General features: G+C 46.9%; 2 protein-coding genes across 5 annotated transcripts in view; one reads left to right on the forward strand and one right to left on the reverse strand.

Moving 5' to 3' along the window:
* The window catches only part of USP30 (ubiquitin specific peptidase 30), a 27,403-nt gene extending 16,409 nt beyond the window's left edge, over positions 1-10,994 (forward strand). The window contains exons 7-13 of one of the 3 annotated variants that reach the window (XM_057745971.1): positions 384-478; positions 4,302-4,361; positions 4,821-4,907; positions 5,552-5,632; positions 5,763-5,952; positions 7,630-7,750; positions 8,199-10,994. In XM_057745971.1, the coding sequence (XP_057601954.1) occupies positions 384-478; positions 4,302-4,361; positions 4,821-4,907; positions 5,552-5,632; positions 5,763-5,952; positions 7,630-7,750; positions 8,199-8,463 (899 nt within the window). In that variant the 3' untranslated portion in view covers positions 8,464-10,994. Of the gene's footprint in view, positions 1-383; positions 479-4,301; positions 4,362-4,820; positions 4,908-5,551; positions 5,633-5,732; positions 5,953-7,629; positions 7,751-8,198 lie in introns of all 3 variants that reach the window. The other 2 variants (XM_057745970.1, XM_057745969.1) reach the window with 2 other exon arrangements.
* Positions 10,196-15,939, reverse strand: ALKBH2 (alkB homolog 2, alpha-ketoglutarate dependent dioxygenase). Of its 2 annotated transcripts, none has more exons than XM_057745973.1 (4): positions 15,822-15,939; positions 14,882-15,337; positions 13,557-13,755; positions 10,196-11,494 (listed from the first exon to the last, which is right to left on the reverse strand). In XM_057745973.1, the coding sequence occupies exons 2-4, from the start codon at positions 15,156-15,158 to the stop codon at positions 11,188-11,190; spliced, it is 783 nt and encodes a 260-aa protein (XP_057601956.1). In that variant the 5' UTR covers positions 15,159-15,337; positions 15,822-15,939; the 3' UTR covers positions 10,196-11,187. The 2 variants fall into 2 exon arrangements, with proteins under 2 accessions (XP_057601956.1, XP_057601955.1); XM_057745972.1 differs by having other exon boundaries at positions 13,557-13,803.
* Between the last annotated feature and the right edge of the window lie 803 nt (positions 15,940-16,742).

Here is a 16,742-nt window from a genome sequence, read left to right on the forward strand (position 1 = left end):
AAGGAGCCCACATGCGTCCCCCAACTAAGGAGCCGGCGAGCCACAACTAAGGAGCCTGCCTGCTGCAACTAAGACCTGGCACAACCAAATAAATAAAAATCAAAAAAAGAAAAAAAGACGTTATCAAACACAAATTTATTTTTTAAATGTGGCTTGTACCCATTTTACAGAAATCACATTTAAGGACCTGTGGAAATTGTCCTGTGAAGGGAACCTGTTGTCTTTTTGATGGATGTCAATAAGGAAAGCTCTTTCAGTTTCCTTTTTAGGAACTTTTTTTTTCCAAAGAAGGTGTTTCTACCACATGCTAAGAAGGAGGGTGAGTTTTGAGGTTGGTGCCAAAGGGCTAGAGGTGGCCTATCAAAAGGTGCTCTGTGTTCCAGGGTCACCTCATCCCACCTCCAACCACTGGAAGTCTCAGCATCCTTTTCATGGAAGACTTACTAGTAACATGGTCTGCAAACACTGTGAGCACCAGGTAAATACAATACCAATACATCATATTTTCTGGCAAGGTTTTATTTATGTTAAGATTCATGAAGGATCCAGAGAGTGTGGACTGACATCGGTGTCTGGCTTTTGTGATTTTTCTGGAGTCTATATGCTTAATGGACCGACTGCCTGCCTTTGGCCAATGCTGACATATCAGTTGATTCTCAGGTGGCGTCTTCTGTACCAAGAGCAGCAGACCCGTTGTGGACTGGCAGGGTTTTGAGTCCTAAAGTTGGATCTATACCCATGGTGAACACAGCAGATTCTAGGGCTGGGTTTTTTTTGTTTTGTGTGTGTGTGTGTGTGTGTGTGTGTGTGTGTGTGTTTTGCTTTTGAGACTTTAAATTTTTATTATGCAAAATTTTGAACATGATACAAAAATAGAAAATTGTACAGCTGTCACCTCAGTCAATTTTAGATTTTTCATCACCCACCCCCTCCCCCCCACAAAAAACCCCAACCCTGTACCCATGAGCAGTCATTTCTCATTTCTCCCCATACTGTCAGCTCTAGGAAACCACTAATCTCCTTTCTGTCTCTATAGATTTGTCTATTCTGGACATTTCATATAAATGGAATCATGTAAGGTGCTTTGAGGCTAGCTTCTTTCAGCATAATGTTTTCAGGGTTCTTCCACATGTTGTAGCATGTGTCAGTACTTCATTCCTGTTTATTTCCAAATAATCTTCCATTGTATGAATAGACTAGATTTTGTTTATTCATCAGTTGATGGATGTTTGGGTTGTTTCCACTTTTGCCTTGTTTCAAATCTTAAACAAATATTTGGTGTTTCATAATTAAGTACTACATTATCTTTGAGTTTTTATACACTCCTTTTATCACACTGAGAAAGTTCTCTTCTATTCCTAGTTTGCTGAGAGTTTTTATCATGACTGATTGGATTTCATCTTGCTTTTTCTGCATATATTGAGATGATCTTTTTTTTTCTCTTTTAGTCTGTTAATATGGTGAATTACAGTGTTTGATTTTTCTAATGTTAAACTACTTTTGTGTTTTTGGGATAAACGTCATTTTATTGTGATGTCTTATTCTTTTTATATATTACTAGATTTGATTGGCTAACATTTTCTGAAGGCTATTAGTGTCTTATGTTTATGATTTTCTTGTAATAACTTTGTCAGTGTTTATTGTAAGGATTATGCTAGCCTCATAAAATAAGCTGTGACGTATTCCCTCCTTTATTTCCTCAACGTCTTTGGCTAATACGGGTATTGTTTCTTCCTTAAGTGTTTGCTAGAATTTGTTTCTTTTTCTTTCTTTAGTTCTATTTTTTGCTGAATTTCTTTTGAGACGTTGCTGTTAGGCACTTACACATGTATTAATTATAATGTGTTAACTCTTACTGTCATGGTAAAATGTCCCTCTTTATCTCTGGTAAGACTCCTTGTCTTGAAGTCTGTTTTGTCTGCTTAGTTTCCATCTAACTAGTGCTTCTGTGGTATATCTGTTTCTGCGCTCTTATTTTTGGCCTTTGTCTTTGTATTTAAAGTGTGGCTTTTGTAGACAGCATATAATTGGGTCTTGCCTTTTTATCCATCTTCCTATCTGCCTTTTAATTGGTGTGTTTAGTCCATTTACATTTAATGTAGTTATTTATATGGTGGATTTAGGTCTGTTGTTTTACCATTTGTTTTCTACTTGTCTCATACAGTTTTTGTTCTTCTTTTCCCCCATTCCTCCCTTCTTTTGGGTTACTTGAATACTTTTTAGTATTCCATTGTAATTCCTCTGTTAGCTTTTTAGCTACACTTTTTTACATTTGCATGTGTGATAACATCATGCAGTTTTAACTTATCACAGTCTATTTAGAGTTAATTTATTCCTTTGGTGTAAAATGTAGGAACATTATGAAAGTATAGTTCTGTTACCTCATCTTTTGTGCTGTCTTTGTCATATATATTACATCTGCATACATTATAAACCTCACAACACTGTCATATAAATTTTTGCTTTAAACAGTTATATGTGTTTAAAAAATTGAAAGAAAAAGATTTCACATTTACCATTTTCAGTATTAGTGCTTTCTGTAGATCCAGGTCCATTTGACGTTTTTTTCCCTTCAACCTAAAAATATTCCTTTAACGTTTCTTGCAGGTCTGCTGACAAATTCACTTAGATTTCATTTATGTGAAAATGTTTTTGTTTTGCCCTTTTTCTTTTTGAAGACTGGTTTGGCTGACAGTGTTGCTGTTGTTTTGGTTTGGTTACATTTATGTACACTTACGTTTTTCACCAAATTTACACATTTTTTTGGCCATTATGTTTTTCAAAAAAATGTACACCCCATTCTCTACTTGTTAGTCCATTTGATATTGTCTCATGGGTCACTGAGGCTTGATTCTTTTTTCTTCGCTCTTTTTCCTCCGTGCCCTTCAATTTCTATTGACCTATCTTCAATTTTACTTTCTTTTCCATCTTCAACCTCTGTTTGCTTGCCTGGTGAATTTTTCATTTTAATTGTTGTTCCTTTTAGTTATATAACTTCTTTTGGTTCTTTATTTCCATTTCTCTGCTGAGAGTCTCTATTTCTCCACCACGAGATCTAAATAACTCTCTCTTTTGCATCCTTGAGCATATTTATAGTACTTCTTTAGGGTCCTTGTGCTAATTTTACCATCCAGCTCATCATCATCTCCTCTTCCCTACACCATGGGTCACACTTTCTTCTTTCTTTGTACTGTATGTCTAGTAATTTTTTATTGCATATTGACATTGTCGTAGAGACTCTGGATTCTGAGAAATAATGAACTCTCTTCTAGCAGGCAGTTAACTTGGCTGAGCTCAGACTCCAAGCCCTGTCTCTCTAGCTTTGGCCAGCAGAATCTCTGCTCAGTTTTTTCAGTCTCCAGCCGCAGCTTTTTGCCAAGTCCCTGGAGTCTCTTCCGTGTGTGTGTGCTTCAGGGATCAGCCGTGGAGTTGAGCAGGGTTTATACATAGATTCCAGAGCTTATTCTCTCCTGGCTCCTCTCTTTCTGGGATTTCCTCCAGCCTCTGTGCCAGCCCTGAACTTTGTCTTCTGATACCTTAATCCTGTAAGACTGCTGCTTTTTCCCACCTAACACTGAACTGCGTGGATTAAGGGGTTCCCTCAGGCAAGGAAGCCCACAATGCAAATCTCACCCACGGAGGCTCTGTTTCTCCAAGAGTTGACTTCTTTTACATTTCTGCCTGCTTTTGGTAGCCCTCCAGTTGTTCAAATTGTTTTGTTCTGGTCCAGATTTTATCATTGCTTTATCAAGGAGTTAGTCTAGGCAACCACTCTGTGATCAACAAAAGCAGGAACCCTTAACCCTGTTTTATTATCTGTTGTGGGGTTTTTTGCAATTAATAATATAACATGCACATCTTTTCATATAATCATGTATACTTCTACTACACTCTTTTTAATATAGTATTCCATTCTGTAATATATGGACATGATATAACTTATTTAATCATTCCCTAGAAGTTTCACCCATTCACATTTTGCTCTCATAAATGATGCTGTGATAACTACATCCTGGTAGTTATGTTATCCATGGTTTTTTCCTTAGGATAAAATCCCCAAAATTGCTGAGTCAGATATGCTGTTGTATAGGTTTTCTAAGATATCCTTTAGTATTATTGTAGTTCTTATGTGTACACGGTTGTTCTTAATAGAATTTGCTTCCAGGTACATACATTATGTTTGACTATGTTAATCTTGGGCTTGTAAATATTAAACTGTTTTATAGGCATATGTCTTCCCACCTGTAAAGCTTTGAATTGAACCTAAGTCCTTTCTGGATTTTCTGCACTATGTGTTTCAGAGCCCCGTTCGATTTGACACCTTTGATAGCCTTTCACTCAGTATTCCAGCCGCCACATGGGTACGTACTGACCTGTGGTTTATTTGTGGTCTGTTTCAGAGACATTTGATTCTGAAAGGGCTTTGAGGCATTTTGTGTAGCTCAGGTACTACATGTGACTCAGACACGTGGTTGGTTGAACCCGATTTAGTTTTAATCTGTGGTACCGTGGCCTGTCTGAGGGGAGAAGGAGGTGGGCAGTTTCTCACTTGCTCCAAAAATTTTGGCTTTTTTGAACACACACCCATCAAATTCAAAGATATCTAAAAGAACGTGGAAGCCCATAATTTTCTGCAGTGTTACATCCTCATACCCTTGAATCCATCCATAATAGCAAATCTGGGGTGCTTTGAGCTCCCCGTTTGTTCGGGAAGCTTCACTGCCTACCTAAGCAGAATAAAGCTCTGGGCTTCACACTGTTCATAGTTTCAGTCCAGCTCTCCTTGAACGGTAATCGTGAATGTTCTTCTTATGCTGTAGGGTCATCCACTGACCCTGGACCACTGCCTTCACCACTTCATCTCGTCGGAATCCGTGCGGGATGTCGTATGTGACAACTGTACAAAGGTGTGGCTTTAACCCCAAGCGCCATCTCCTGAGCTGGCTCTCGTGTCCTGGCATAGCGCCCCCCACGCCCTCGGCCCCACGCTCTGCTGCCTACCCCCAGAGGCTCTCAGCAGCCACAGCCACATCCACCTAACGGGGTTAGGAAATCGGCAGCCCATGGACCACATCTTTTTCCCAGATGAGTGTTGTTTCATCCACAAAATGTTTAAAGAAAAATAATTGGAATACCATGCTTTGAGGTGGGACAGGCCTGCTCCAATTTGCTGCAATCCCCTCCACACCCGCCTATCTCACACCTGCCTCGGCTGAGCTACCTGCCCAACTCCCCCGAGCAATTGAATGTCATCCTCTGAATTAAGAGGAACTGTGTGGGACAGAATATTTGAAGATGTAGAACAAAACAGATGACATGCCAGAGTCAGAGTTTCAGTGCGGCCTCTTCACGTCTCTTGCCTCCACGGTCACCATTAGTTAATGACTTAAAAGAGTTGAAAGCAACTCACAAATATTTGGGCAGCTGAGTTCCTTCAGCAGGTAGGCGTCAAGTGCCCAGTGAAGGCAGGTGTAATGCCAACCTGACCCGCAGCTCTCCCTAGGGTTCCTGTTTCAAGAACTTCTGCAGAGAGATGTTTCCTTTATTTCAGATTGAAGCAAAAGGGACGCTGAACGGGGAGAAGGTGGAACACCAGAGGACCACGTTTGTCAAACAGTTAAAGTTAGGGAAGGTGAGCCCACGCTGCACGCCTGGCTGGCTCTGCCCCTGAGGGCCCCCTGGGTCCCGCCTCCGAGCCGCGGCTCTTCCCATCTCTTCCCCGCCCCCCGCAGCTCCCGCAGTGTCTGTGCATCCACCTGCAGCGGCTGAGCTGGTCCAGCCACGGTGCGCCCCTGAAGCGGCACGAGCACGTGCAGTTCGGCGAGTTCCTGATGATGGACATCTACAAGTATCACCTCCTGGGACACAGGCCTGGGCGCCGCAGCCCCGAGCCGCGCGAGAAGGCAGGGACTGCGTTGGAGCTGCAGGACGGGTCGGCAGCCCCCAAGCCAGGTGCCTGCCCGAGGGGCCGATGCAGTCGGAATTTGCAGCAGAGAGGGAGCTTCTGGGCCCCTTGAGCCGCGAGGGCCAGGCTTGCCCAACGGCTGCTTAAATTCTTGAGAACTGCAGGATTGAGGGTGCGAGAGGGAGGGTTTCGTAAAAGAGGTTAAAATGATATAGTAATGAGATGTGTAGTTTTTAAAAACTATGGCAGATGGAAACGTATGGGCAGGAAAGCGGAAGATTGCTTTCTGGTCTTCTGACTAAACAATAATTGGCTCACCTTCGTTCCAGTGAATTTCTTCTCTTTTTTTCCCCCAGTACAGTCATCTCTTTAGACAGAAAATGTGGGGAGGCAATGTTGCAGCTGAAGATCCCAGAGCATCTTATTTGGGTTGATACTTCTTCTTTACTGAGTTGCTTATTTATCTGATCCCATTACCATCGTCCTTTGAGGTTAATCATTAAATCAGGACCCAGTGAAGCCAGGTAGCTATTATCACGCTCGTCTCACTGAAGAGAAAACCGAGGCTCCCACAGACTAAGTGATTGGTCCAGGGGCAAATAGCAGACAGGGGATCTGGCACTGGAATGAAGTGTCGGGGCGGTTTTGTAAAGGTGTTGTCTGTAATATGTTCAGTTCTTTATAAATGAGGACACCCACAGACTTTCAAGGCTCTAAGCCTGAACTCGCCACCTGTTCGTTGCTCCCAGTCAAGCCAGGACTGTCTTCCCTGCACCCTGGACTTTCCCCACTCAGCGTCCCTTGCTGCTTTTATTCTTTCTTACATCCAGCTGCATGGCCTGGCAGGACTTCGCTCACAGGGAGACTGAATTTTGTCCTTTCTCAGCAGATCAATAGATTAACATCAAGAGCAGCTGGGGTGGGAAGAGGGCCCAGTTTTAAATCAAGGGGCTCTTTGCCTTGGCCTCCTCCTTTCCCTGGTGGGAGTGCAGGTCTGCTAATGTTCAGAGTATGGTGATTAAAGAGGCCAACAGTGAACTACCTGGTATGAAAGGCCCCCAAATATGACACTTGAAAGGAGGAGAGATGTAAACATCTCCTTAATTATCTTATCTACACCTGTAAACATTATCACCGCTGTCACCTGCAGCTGTTCTTAGAAGCTGACATCCAAAGAAGAGAGAACATCTGGATCAGTGCTTTTCAACAGGGTGTGTGACCCGCCCTGGGGACACTGGGCAATGGCTGGTCACACGTTTGGTGTCACAACTGGGAGAGGAGGGGCTGCCGGCATCCGGTGGGTGGAGGCCAGGGAGGCTGCTGGACGTTCCGCACGGGACAGCCCCACCCCCGCCCCTGAGGCTCCTGCAGCCCCGAGTGTCCATAGCGTCAAGGCCGCAAAACCTTGGTTTAGTTCAAAATGCCAGTAAATTGGCTACTGCTTGACTCTGACACGTGTCTTCAGCAAACAGGGCTGTGGAATCTCAAAGATTCACCAAGCTGTCAAAGTGAGCAGGTGGCCAGGAGCTGGGTGCATTTGTCCTATTTGGAATTAAAACAGGCAGAGACAAAAAGGTAGGAAGTTTCATGACTCAACATAGCACAAAATGTCTTTTTCCTTTGTAGCCGTATTGGGGAGTGAAATTTCAAGCTAATCAAAACCATGTTTTGTTTACCCAGAGCTGCTGCTCACGGTCATTGCCTCGGGCCTCTTTCTCTTGCAGTTCGGAACCAGCCGGTGGCCCCCAAAACACAGATTTTCATGAATGGCGCCTGCTCCCCGTCTTTCTTGCCCACCCTGCCAACCCCGGTGCCCTTCCCCCTCCCAGCAGTTCCTGACTACAGGTGAGACGCTCTTTATATGCACATGCCTCATTCACTGATCACTTTAGAAATAAGTTATAGAGTCCATGAAATGTAAATGTTACATGTCTGTGTGTACACATGTACATGTGTATGAAAATGTATGTACATAGAGTATAAAGAAAGAAAATTGTAAATTTCTTGGGACACCACCTAGAGATCACCAGTTACATCTTTGTCTTCCACTCTATAAAGGTGAGTGCGTGTGTACGCATGCTACGCGACACACATACACACACAGCACGGACAGCTTCCCAGGCCGGTAAAGACAGGTCCGCACTCTCATGGCTGTATAGTATCCAGCTGTATGGCTGTGCCATGGTGTCAGCTCCCTGTTGTTGAACATCTAGGATGCTCTTACTCATTGCTTTTGCCTCTGAAACTTCCTTGCTGTATTTGTAAACCACTGGCGTTTGTTCCCACCATGCAGCTCCTCCACGTACCTCTTCCAGCTGATGGCAGTTGTCGTCCACCATGGAGACATGCACTCTGGACACTTCGTGACCTACCGACGGTCTCCGCCTTCGGCCAAGAACCCTCTCTCCACCAGCAACCAGTGGCTGTGGATTTCTGACGACACCGTCCGCAAGGCCAGCCTGCAGGAGGTGCTGTCCTCCAGCGCCTACCTGCTGTTTTACGAGCGGGTTCTTCCCAAGATGCAGCACCAGAGTCGGGAGTACAAGTCTGAAGAGTGACTCTGCCCCGGCCCCAAAGCTAGAGCTGATGGCACTGTCCAAACTCTGTGTGTGTGTGTGTGTGCGCGCGCGCGCGTGTTTGTGGTGTGTGCGTGCAAGCAGCCCCACTAGAGTCCTGCAGCCTTCTGGTGTGTTCTAAGAGCAGGCTCCACACAGGAGCCGGTGGCCCCGAAGCAAACCCGACCCGGTCCCCGCACAGCTCTGCTGTGTGCACCAGGGCGCCGCACTGGCTGGGAAAGCTGTCGTTGTGTCTAGAGTGTGTCTCGTCACTCACCTGATACCGGTAATTAAAAGAAACCAGACTCCGGAAGCCACCTTTTTTATATTCGGAAACATTAGGTGTTCTCCAAGGGGCGTTAACTTTGTCTGACCCTCCAATGTTTCAGCATAGATGTTTTATTTTTAATAAGCAGTCCCATAAAAATGGTTGAATTAGTGAAATTATTAAAGGCAACAATTTAGAAGAAAAAGTGCCTTTCACTGTCAGCTGCTTTTGTAGCACATCCCTTCTGGAAAATACACCTCGTCTGGGAGTCACATAAACAATTTTTAAAGCTCTGTTCCTTCCAAAGTTACCAGATGGAGAGCAAAAGAACCATTAAAAGACGCCTGACGCGCACCTGCCTTCCCTTTTTGTATGTCTTTTTCTAACCTTTCAATTCTTTATATGTAGTAAAAGCTCATTTGCCAGATCTGCCCCTCGGGGAAGTTCTTTCTCTACTTTGTCAGTTACAAGTGACCAGCCTTCTCTGTGCGGTTATCTTTTGTATGCTGGACTCTGAGGTGTGATTCTCAAATATTATAAGACTGCGTGGGGCTTCCTAGGTGGCGCAGTGGTTAAGAATCCGCCTGCCAATGCAGGGGACACGGGTTCGATCCCTGCTCCAGGAAGATCCCACATGCCGTGGAGCAACTAAGCCCCTGCGCCACAACTATTGAGCCTGCGCTTTAGAGCCCGTGAGCCACAACTATTCAGCCCATGTGCTGCAACTACTGAAGCCCATGCGCCTGGAGCCCGTGCTCTGCAACAAGAGAAGCTACGGCAATGAGGAGACCGTGCACTGCAACAAAGAGTAGCTCCCCGCCCATCGCTGCAACGAGCGAGAGAGAAACGCAACGCAGACCCAACACAGACAATAAATAAATAAATTGGAAAAAAAAAATCACACACACACAAAAAACTGCGTGAACAGCCAGAACCGGGCAGCCTCTGTGCCACACCTACACCTCCTGCACTCTGTAGAAACCCCTTCTCACACAAGGACCCACCGTGGACAGTTATTCTCATCTATCTATTTATTGCCCACGCAGAGCTCCTAAGGTTTACAGGTGGAGCCAGGGGCTGTGTCAGAAAGACAGGTGGGGCCTCCATTGGAGAGCTGGATTCAGGAGGTAGTGCACTGGCCTCGGCTGCCGCCTCTCTGGACCTCAGTTTCCTCATCTGTAAAGTGAAGAGTCAGATTCCATGACCATCAAAGTCCAGCCCTTCCCACCAAAAGAAAGAAGAAAGAAGTTTAAAAAAACTCTCCAGACATACAACGATGGCTGGTATCTAGTACTGTCATTCTGTTCTAGGTCCATATTCTAAATGGACTCGTTGCCAGTGGCCTCCTACAAAAGGCCTCTCTTGAGCATCCTCCCCTCCCTTCAGGTACGTCTCATGAAGGCAGCCCAGGGCCGAAGGAACTTTGATGACACAGCAGTATTTACGTTTTGGCTAGATTTTATTTAAAAAAAAAAAAAAAGGATCCCAAATTCAGACGGACTCTTCAGCGATAAGATCTGGAATCAGACGCATCCAGAAGGTCACGCTGAGGGCCCTGCTTCCCCGGCCTTGGTGTCAGCTGAAAGCGCTAGAGGCCCAGGTGAGCCCCATTCCACTGGGGCCCATGTGCACCCTGAGACCTCGGAACGCGTTACCGACAGAACAGACTGTGAAGGTTCTCCAGGCCGCAAACATCAGGGAGGAAGGAGCAGTGCAAAGCTTCTGATGTGTTCACGGCAGACGTCCCTTTCTGACTCCGTTACAGACCCCGGCTTTGATGGTACAAGGCGCGTCCCCGTGATACCCGAGTCTGGGGGAACAAATGCTCAATCGTGTGACCTTAGCCTGCCTGGCAAAGTTGTAGCTTTGAGCAACTGCTGTTCTGCCACTGCTTACGCTTTGAAATCTGCCATAAGAGAGAGATGCCGGGCGTGAACGGGGTTCATCCTTTGAACGTTTAGTTGTAAGCAGATGTTTGGTCGGAGGCCAGGGACGGAGCCATGGTTGTAAATGTGAATGATCTCCATGCAAAGTCTCTTCACCTGACTTAAAGGCAACGTCCTCATTTTGTAAATTATTAGGCATTAAGTAGCAGCCAAATAATCTTATTTCTAGCTTTAAGTTATTTACAAAGTCGCTTCTTTTTTGCAAAAACCTAAGTTAAACTTATAGTTTATGCCATAATAACTACTGACTTATGTATTTGCTAAAGGTACCTTTTGTATCTGCTGTGTATTATAGCAATAAAAGAATCATTTTGTTAGGAAAAACATCAACTGGTATTCTTGATAATTCACCGATCTGATGCCAACATCCTCTTTCTGAGTTCAGCATTGTTATGTAAGAAGCCCTGCGCTTGGGTTACACATTTTCCATGTTCCCTGTTGCTAAAGGAAACTCCAGCTCCCTCCTGGAGCAGAGGGAAGGAGCTAACAGAAGTACCAGCTGTTAAATTGTTTTTACTTTGTAGTAGGCAGGACTCTCCGAAATGTCAGATTGACCCTGGGGGCCAGAATCTTCTTTCGGACGGGGAGACTGTGGTACCAGTGAGTGTTGGTCGGGTGGTTCATCATGAGTAAGCTTCCGTGGGCCAGCTGGAGCCTGACGACCCCCATCCTCCGGGAGGGGTGCTTCCCTCGGGAATCCTTGTGCCGGAAGAAGAAGTCTCTGCTGGCCCCAAAGGAGACAGAGGCGATGGGGCTCCCGGGAGCCAGTTCTCTCTCGTCATCTCTGTGCTCACCAATGTGGTCACGGCCGTCTTTGTATCTGCAGTGAGAAAACAAGCAGAGTTCACAGAGCAGCCCTCCCTGGCAACATGCCCACACCCAGAATCCTCATTTGCCTGCAGGGAAACAGTATCTGGTCTACAGATGAGGCAGCCTTTCACTTTGTTATCAGCCCTCTTTGATCACATGCTTTAAAACGGCACATCAATAGGGACTTCCCTGGTGGCCAAGTGGTTAGGACTCCATGATTCCACTGCAGGGGGCCCAGCTTTGACCCTTGGTTGGGGAACAGAGATCCTACAAGCCATGCCATGCAGTCAAGACAAAACGAACAAACAAAGCACACCAATTGAGGCCAAACACTCATCTTAAAATTCTCCTGGTTTGTATGTGTAAACCTTTATTGCATAAGATGATTTCTCCCTACACTTAGAATACAACCTGTATTCCTCACCCAGCCTGGCCCCTGCCCACCTCTGAGCTCACCCCATACCCTCTTCCCTCATTCACTGCTTTCCGGCACCACCAGAGACACGCCAAGCTCCCTCTGCTCTCCCTCCAGATGCCTGTGTAGCTCACAGTCTCTCTCTCTCTCTCTCTGTTTAGTTATCAGCTCAAACATCACCCCTCTGTCAACTCTCCTCTAATCATCTTCCCCGAAACCCAAAGTTCTCAACCAGGGCAATTTTGTCCCCCAGGGAGCACTAGGTGATGTCTGGAGACATTCTGGTTGCTCTGATCCAAGGGACCCCTGAAAAAAATGCACAACCTAAAAAATTGAGAATTAAGTTTCAGTCTGAGGACAAAACCGAGGACTTAAGCCCGGGAGGCAGCCTCTCAGATAGCTCCAAGGGACTGCTCTGAAGAGGTACGGGAGCAGCCAGGATATAGAGGGTTTTTTGCAACAAAGACCAGGTAGTCGGAACATCAAAATATAGGTTACCATTAATTAAAAGAACACCAGACATCTCAAGTTAATGAATTTAGCGCTCTTCTGTGTATGAGAAGATGCAACAGTCTGGACTCACTGAAATCATTCCTTTGATATGCATCTCAGCTATCTGGGGCCAGTATCCTGTTCTTTCCCATCCTGAGTCCCCCTGGGTGCCCCTTGGGGGGTGGCTGCAGTGGCTGAGGGCTTGGAGATGAGTATGTCTCCATCCCGAGTTCCCTTGGGGCTCACCGCTGGGGGACGGCTACAGTGGCTGGAGGAGCCAGCATCCTTTGTTTACTGACAAGGCAGGCAACATTGTTCATTCACAGGGTGCTACTGGCATCTGGTGGGTGGAGGCCAGGGATGCGCCCAGCATCCTGCAATGCACAGGTCGGCCCCAAGAAGAGGATTATCTGGTCCAAAGCATCAAGAGTGCTGCTGCTGAGAAACCCAGACTCCTTCCTTCCAGCCTGTTTAATTCTCTACGAGATATTATCAACATCTGAAGTTGTCCTGTTCACCTGTTCATCACTTCTCGGCCTGTCCCTCCCAGCCAAGGTAAGAGCTCCATACTGTGAGGGACAATAGACGTTTTATGATTCATTTCCAGGAAATGGTATAAAGTTTGCTGACATGACATGACCAAAGGCTCACGCCAAAAAGTAACAGAACAAAGGGAGGCACGGTAACAGTCACGTCGTCTTAAAGGAAGTCTAAACCCTCCGATCAGATAGCAACAAAGTACTGATTTTAACCTTATTGGATCAAAAACTGCTTAGGCGATGTCCCGCAAACAGTGTGAACCCTGCAGTACTCAGCCAGTGAGGAACCAGGGGAGGAACTTGCGAAGTAAGAGGTAAAATGCCTGCTATAACCGTGCCGCATGTGCCTGTCTGGCAGACACCGACCCTTGCAAGATCAACTTTAAAGTCTTGCTTTGCTGTACTCTGGGCTTCCATGTCCTTTCTTTGGTAATCGGACAAGTGGCCTTGTTTCTCACACACACAGACTAGTCGCTCATGTTCCACTACTACGCCCCTAACTACAATAAAGGATTATCTGTTGTACAAATGAGTAAAATACAGTGGAATCCTAAACTCTTCCTTTTGGAAGAGACAGAAGATTCATAACATTCAGTCCCCAAAGTAAAAGGTGAAAAGTGTGTCACCTGTTGACGAGCACGAAGTTGAAGGTCTGTCCAGTCACCAGAGAAACGCGATCCCGGACGCGCTCCAGGACCGGGACCCAGGGCTTTGGAGACAGAGTGAGGCCTGAAAAGGTGTAGGTCAGCCCAGCGTCACCGTACGTCGCCTGCTTCCTCGGGACATTGTGCCACTTCCCAAACACCTGGACCCTGGCCAGCGCACCTGTGCAGGGGAAACATGGCAGCGCCTCAGAAATCCACACTTGGGTCCCTGAGTATTCAGGAAAGAAAGGAAAACAGGAATAATATCTGATACCCCAACCTCAAAAATCACTGAGGCTCGCCCAAAACATTCACGTGAGGACAGTGATTCTTTCCCAACACTTAGAGAAACACAGCCCATGTTTAAAAAAAACAACACAAAAACATCGTAACTTAATTGCTCAGTAGAGGGGCTTCCCTGGTGGCACAGTGGTTAAGAATCCACCTGCCAATACAGGGGACACGGGTTCGAGCCCTGGCCCGGGAAGATCCCACATGCCTCAGAGCAACTAAACCTGTGCGCCACAACTACTGAGCCTGTGCAGTAGGGCCCGTGAGCCACAGCTACTGAAGCCTGTGTACCTAGAGCCCACGGTCCCCAACAAGAGAAGCTATCACAGGGAGAAGCCTGTGTACCGCAACGAAGAGAGTAGCCCCTGCTCACCACAACTAGAGGAAGCCCGTGTGCAGGAACGATGACCCAACATAGCCAATAAAAAATAAACAGGTTTATTTTTAAAAAATTGCTCAGCAGAACTGGAATATAAAGAGGCTGAAACCGAAGCAAAATGAAGTTAGGTTACATGCTGGGCTAGCACAGTGATTTTGCCAACTGTGAGTACAAAGGGCGTGGGCATCCATGGAAGATGGCACTGATGCAGCTCAGGACGGAGGCTGGGTCTCCCATGGGCGTTTCTACACCTCCCTGTGCTCTGCCACCTTGCAGCACTTCTCAGCGTGTGGTCCTTGGACCAGGGGCATCAGCAGCACCCGGAAATTCTAGACACTAGACTTCGCGGGCAGGGCCAGCAATGGAGTTCTCACAAGCAACAAAGTCTGAACCTCGTGCACAGGAACTACCTGGTAATTTACCGTCTCTCAGCTCTCAGCGGACAGGCGATCCCTGTTACAAAGTCTGTATCCCAAGTGCCCAGCAAGGTGCTTGGCCCAGAGGTGCCCGGATACGTGTTGAGTCTATTAACAAACTCATCTGTAATTAATGGCTCCTGGATTCAGATCTCTCTAAACACAGACCAATGGTTTTATCCAATGAGCCTTCCACACACACACTCCCGTGCCCTGCTCACCTGTAAAATAGTCCACTTCTTTCTCCAACGCTTGGAAAATCTCGTCTGCTTCAGCTTTGCCAAACAGGACTGTGTAATCGCAGTCCAGGCCCTCGGCTCGAATGTGCCTCCAGCTGAGGCCTTCCTCGTCGACTCCATTCTCCAGGGCTACTCTCCTGGGCTTCTTCCTGCTGTTTCCCTCCTCTTCTGCCAACCCTGCTGGGCCAGCCCCGGTCTGTTCTTTTTCCCTCTTTCCCATAAGGCCCCTGACAGCCCCCTTCACCAGGAATCTGTCCATCTTGTCTCCACAAAGCAAAGACCTGGGAGCCGGTGGCCAGGCCGAGAGAGAGGGAGAGAGAGAGAGAGAGAGAGACTGCTCAGGCTCTGTCCCAAATGCCAAAATCTACTCTGTAAAGTGGTCTCACAGTGGCATTCCTCCTGTTTTTAAGCTTCCATTTTAAAGTTTAACACCATGTCCTAGAAAGGAAGTAAGCAGAGGTTAAAGCTGGAAGGATCCCTCCCGAGGGTTCTAGTCAGGGGTCTCCCACACCTGGGTAGGTATCAGAATCTACTGCCTAGCTTGCAAAACCCACGTGTGCCTGCCCTCCACGGCAAACATCTGAATTTTTAAAGAAATCTACCCCCCACCCCCCACCCCTGCCCCGGGAATTCGCGTGCAGCTGGCAAACCTGGAAACTACGATCCAAACCCTCAGGTCACATATGGGGAAACTGACACCATGAGAGGGAGAGAGGTTTGCCCAAAGTCACCCTGAAAAGCATCTCTCTCTCTCTCTCCCTTCCACCCTGCAAAGGACGGGATGGAGGGGGCGGGGGGAGTGGGGGTAGATAACTGTCCGGCCTCCCACGCAAGTATTAAAATAGTAAGTATTGCGATCCTTCAATCGACAGGATTCAGAATCTAAATGTAACAACGGTTAGACGTGGTCATACACACGCACCCGGAATTCTGATGGAAAATAGGAACTGTAACACGTGCGTGGGGTGGCGGTGCCGAGGGTTCTCTTTAAAAAAAAACCTCAGCAGCCGCGAAGAAGCTCCCAGTCTTGCAGACACCCTAGAAATGGCTGGCGGGAAGGAGAAAACACCTACCGGCCCCACAGAACTGCTTCCGGGTAGATTTCAGCCCCGAGCTGGAGAAAATCCAGGCGAATTTGCAAAAGGAAGCTGTGGGCGGCCTCCGGGCGCCACCTGTCGGCCCTCGGGGCGCGTGGCAAGCACCGCCGTGCGTCTGGGTAGCGCGCTTTGCTCCGCTGCAGCGCGCCATCCCCGGTGGCTTGGGAGCTGCTGTTGTTCCGTGTCCTCTCTCCCTTGGGGATTCATTTGGTGTCCTGACAGGGAGTTGGGCCACCAGCATATTGTCGCAGACAGGAACACGGATTCTGCCATCAGACCCTGTAACGTCCATGTCTGTCTCCTCTACTGTAGCTGTGTGGCTCCTACAGGTCACTTAACCTCTCTCTCTCGGCTTGAATTGTCTTCTCCAAACAGTGGGGACTACAAAACCTACGCCATGAGAACACCGTGAGGATGAAATGAGAGGATGCGTGGGAAGGGCTTCAGTGCTCCAAACAAATGTCAGCTTTTATCATCACCAATTTTTGTGTTTTGAATCTTCTTAGTGTCCAGCTCTGCAACTCTTGACAAATGTACACAGTTGTGTGACCACCACCACAATCAAGATCTAGAATTCCATCATCCCTTAAAATTCCCCCAAGTCTCCTACATATCAACTTGCACCCTGACCCCCCTCCCCCCCAACCACTGATGTGTTTTCTGGCCCAAGAGTTTTACCTTTTCCAGAATTCTTATAAATGAAATGATACCATATACAGCTTTTGTGTCTGGCTTCTTTCACTTAG

The sequence above is a fragment of the Hippopotamus amphibius genome, chromosome 8 (genome assembly GCF_030028045.1).
Source record: "Hippopotamus amphibius kiboko isolate mHipAmp2 chromosome 8, mHipAmp2.hap2, whole genome shotgun sequence".
NCBI classification, from domain to species: domain Eukaryota; kingdom Metazoa; phylum Chordata; class Mammalia; order Artiodactyla; family Hippopotamidae; genus Hippopotamus; species Hippopotamus amphibius.

Coding starts and splice junctions, on each gene's coding strand:
- ALKBH2 (XM_057745972.1), bottom strand. CDS start 15,158: ATGGACAGATTCCTGGTGAAGGGGGCTGTCAGGGGCCTTATGGGAAAG. Junction 13,804..14,881: donor AGAAGTGGACTATTTTACAG/GTGAGCAGGGCA, acceptor CTGAATACTCAG/GGACCCAAGTGTGGATTTCT. Junction 11,495..13,556: donor AACTTCGTGCTCGTCAACAG/GTGACACACTTT, acceptor TTCTCACTGCAG/ATACAAAGACGGCCGTGACC.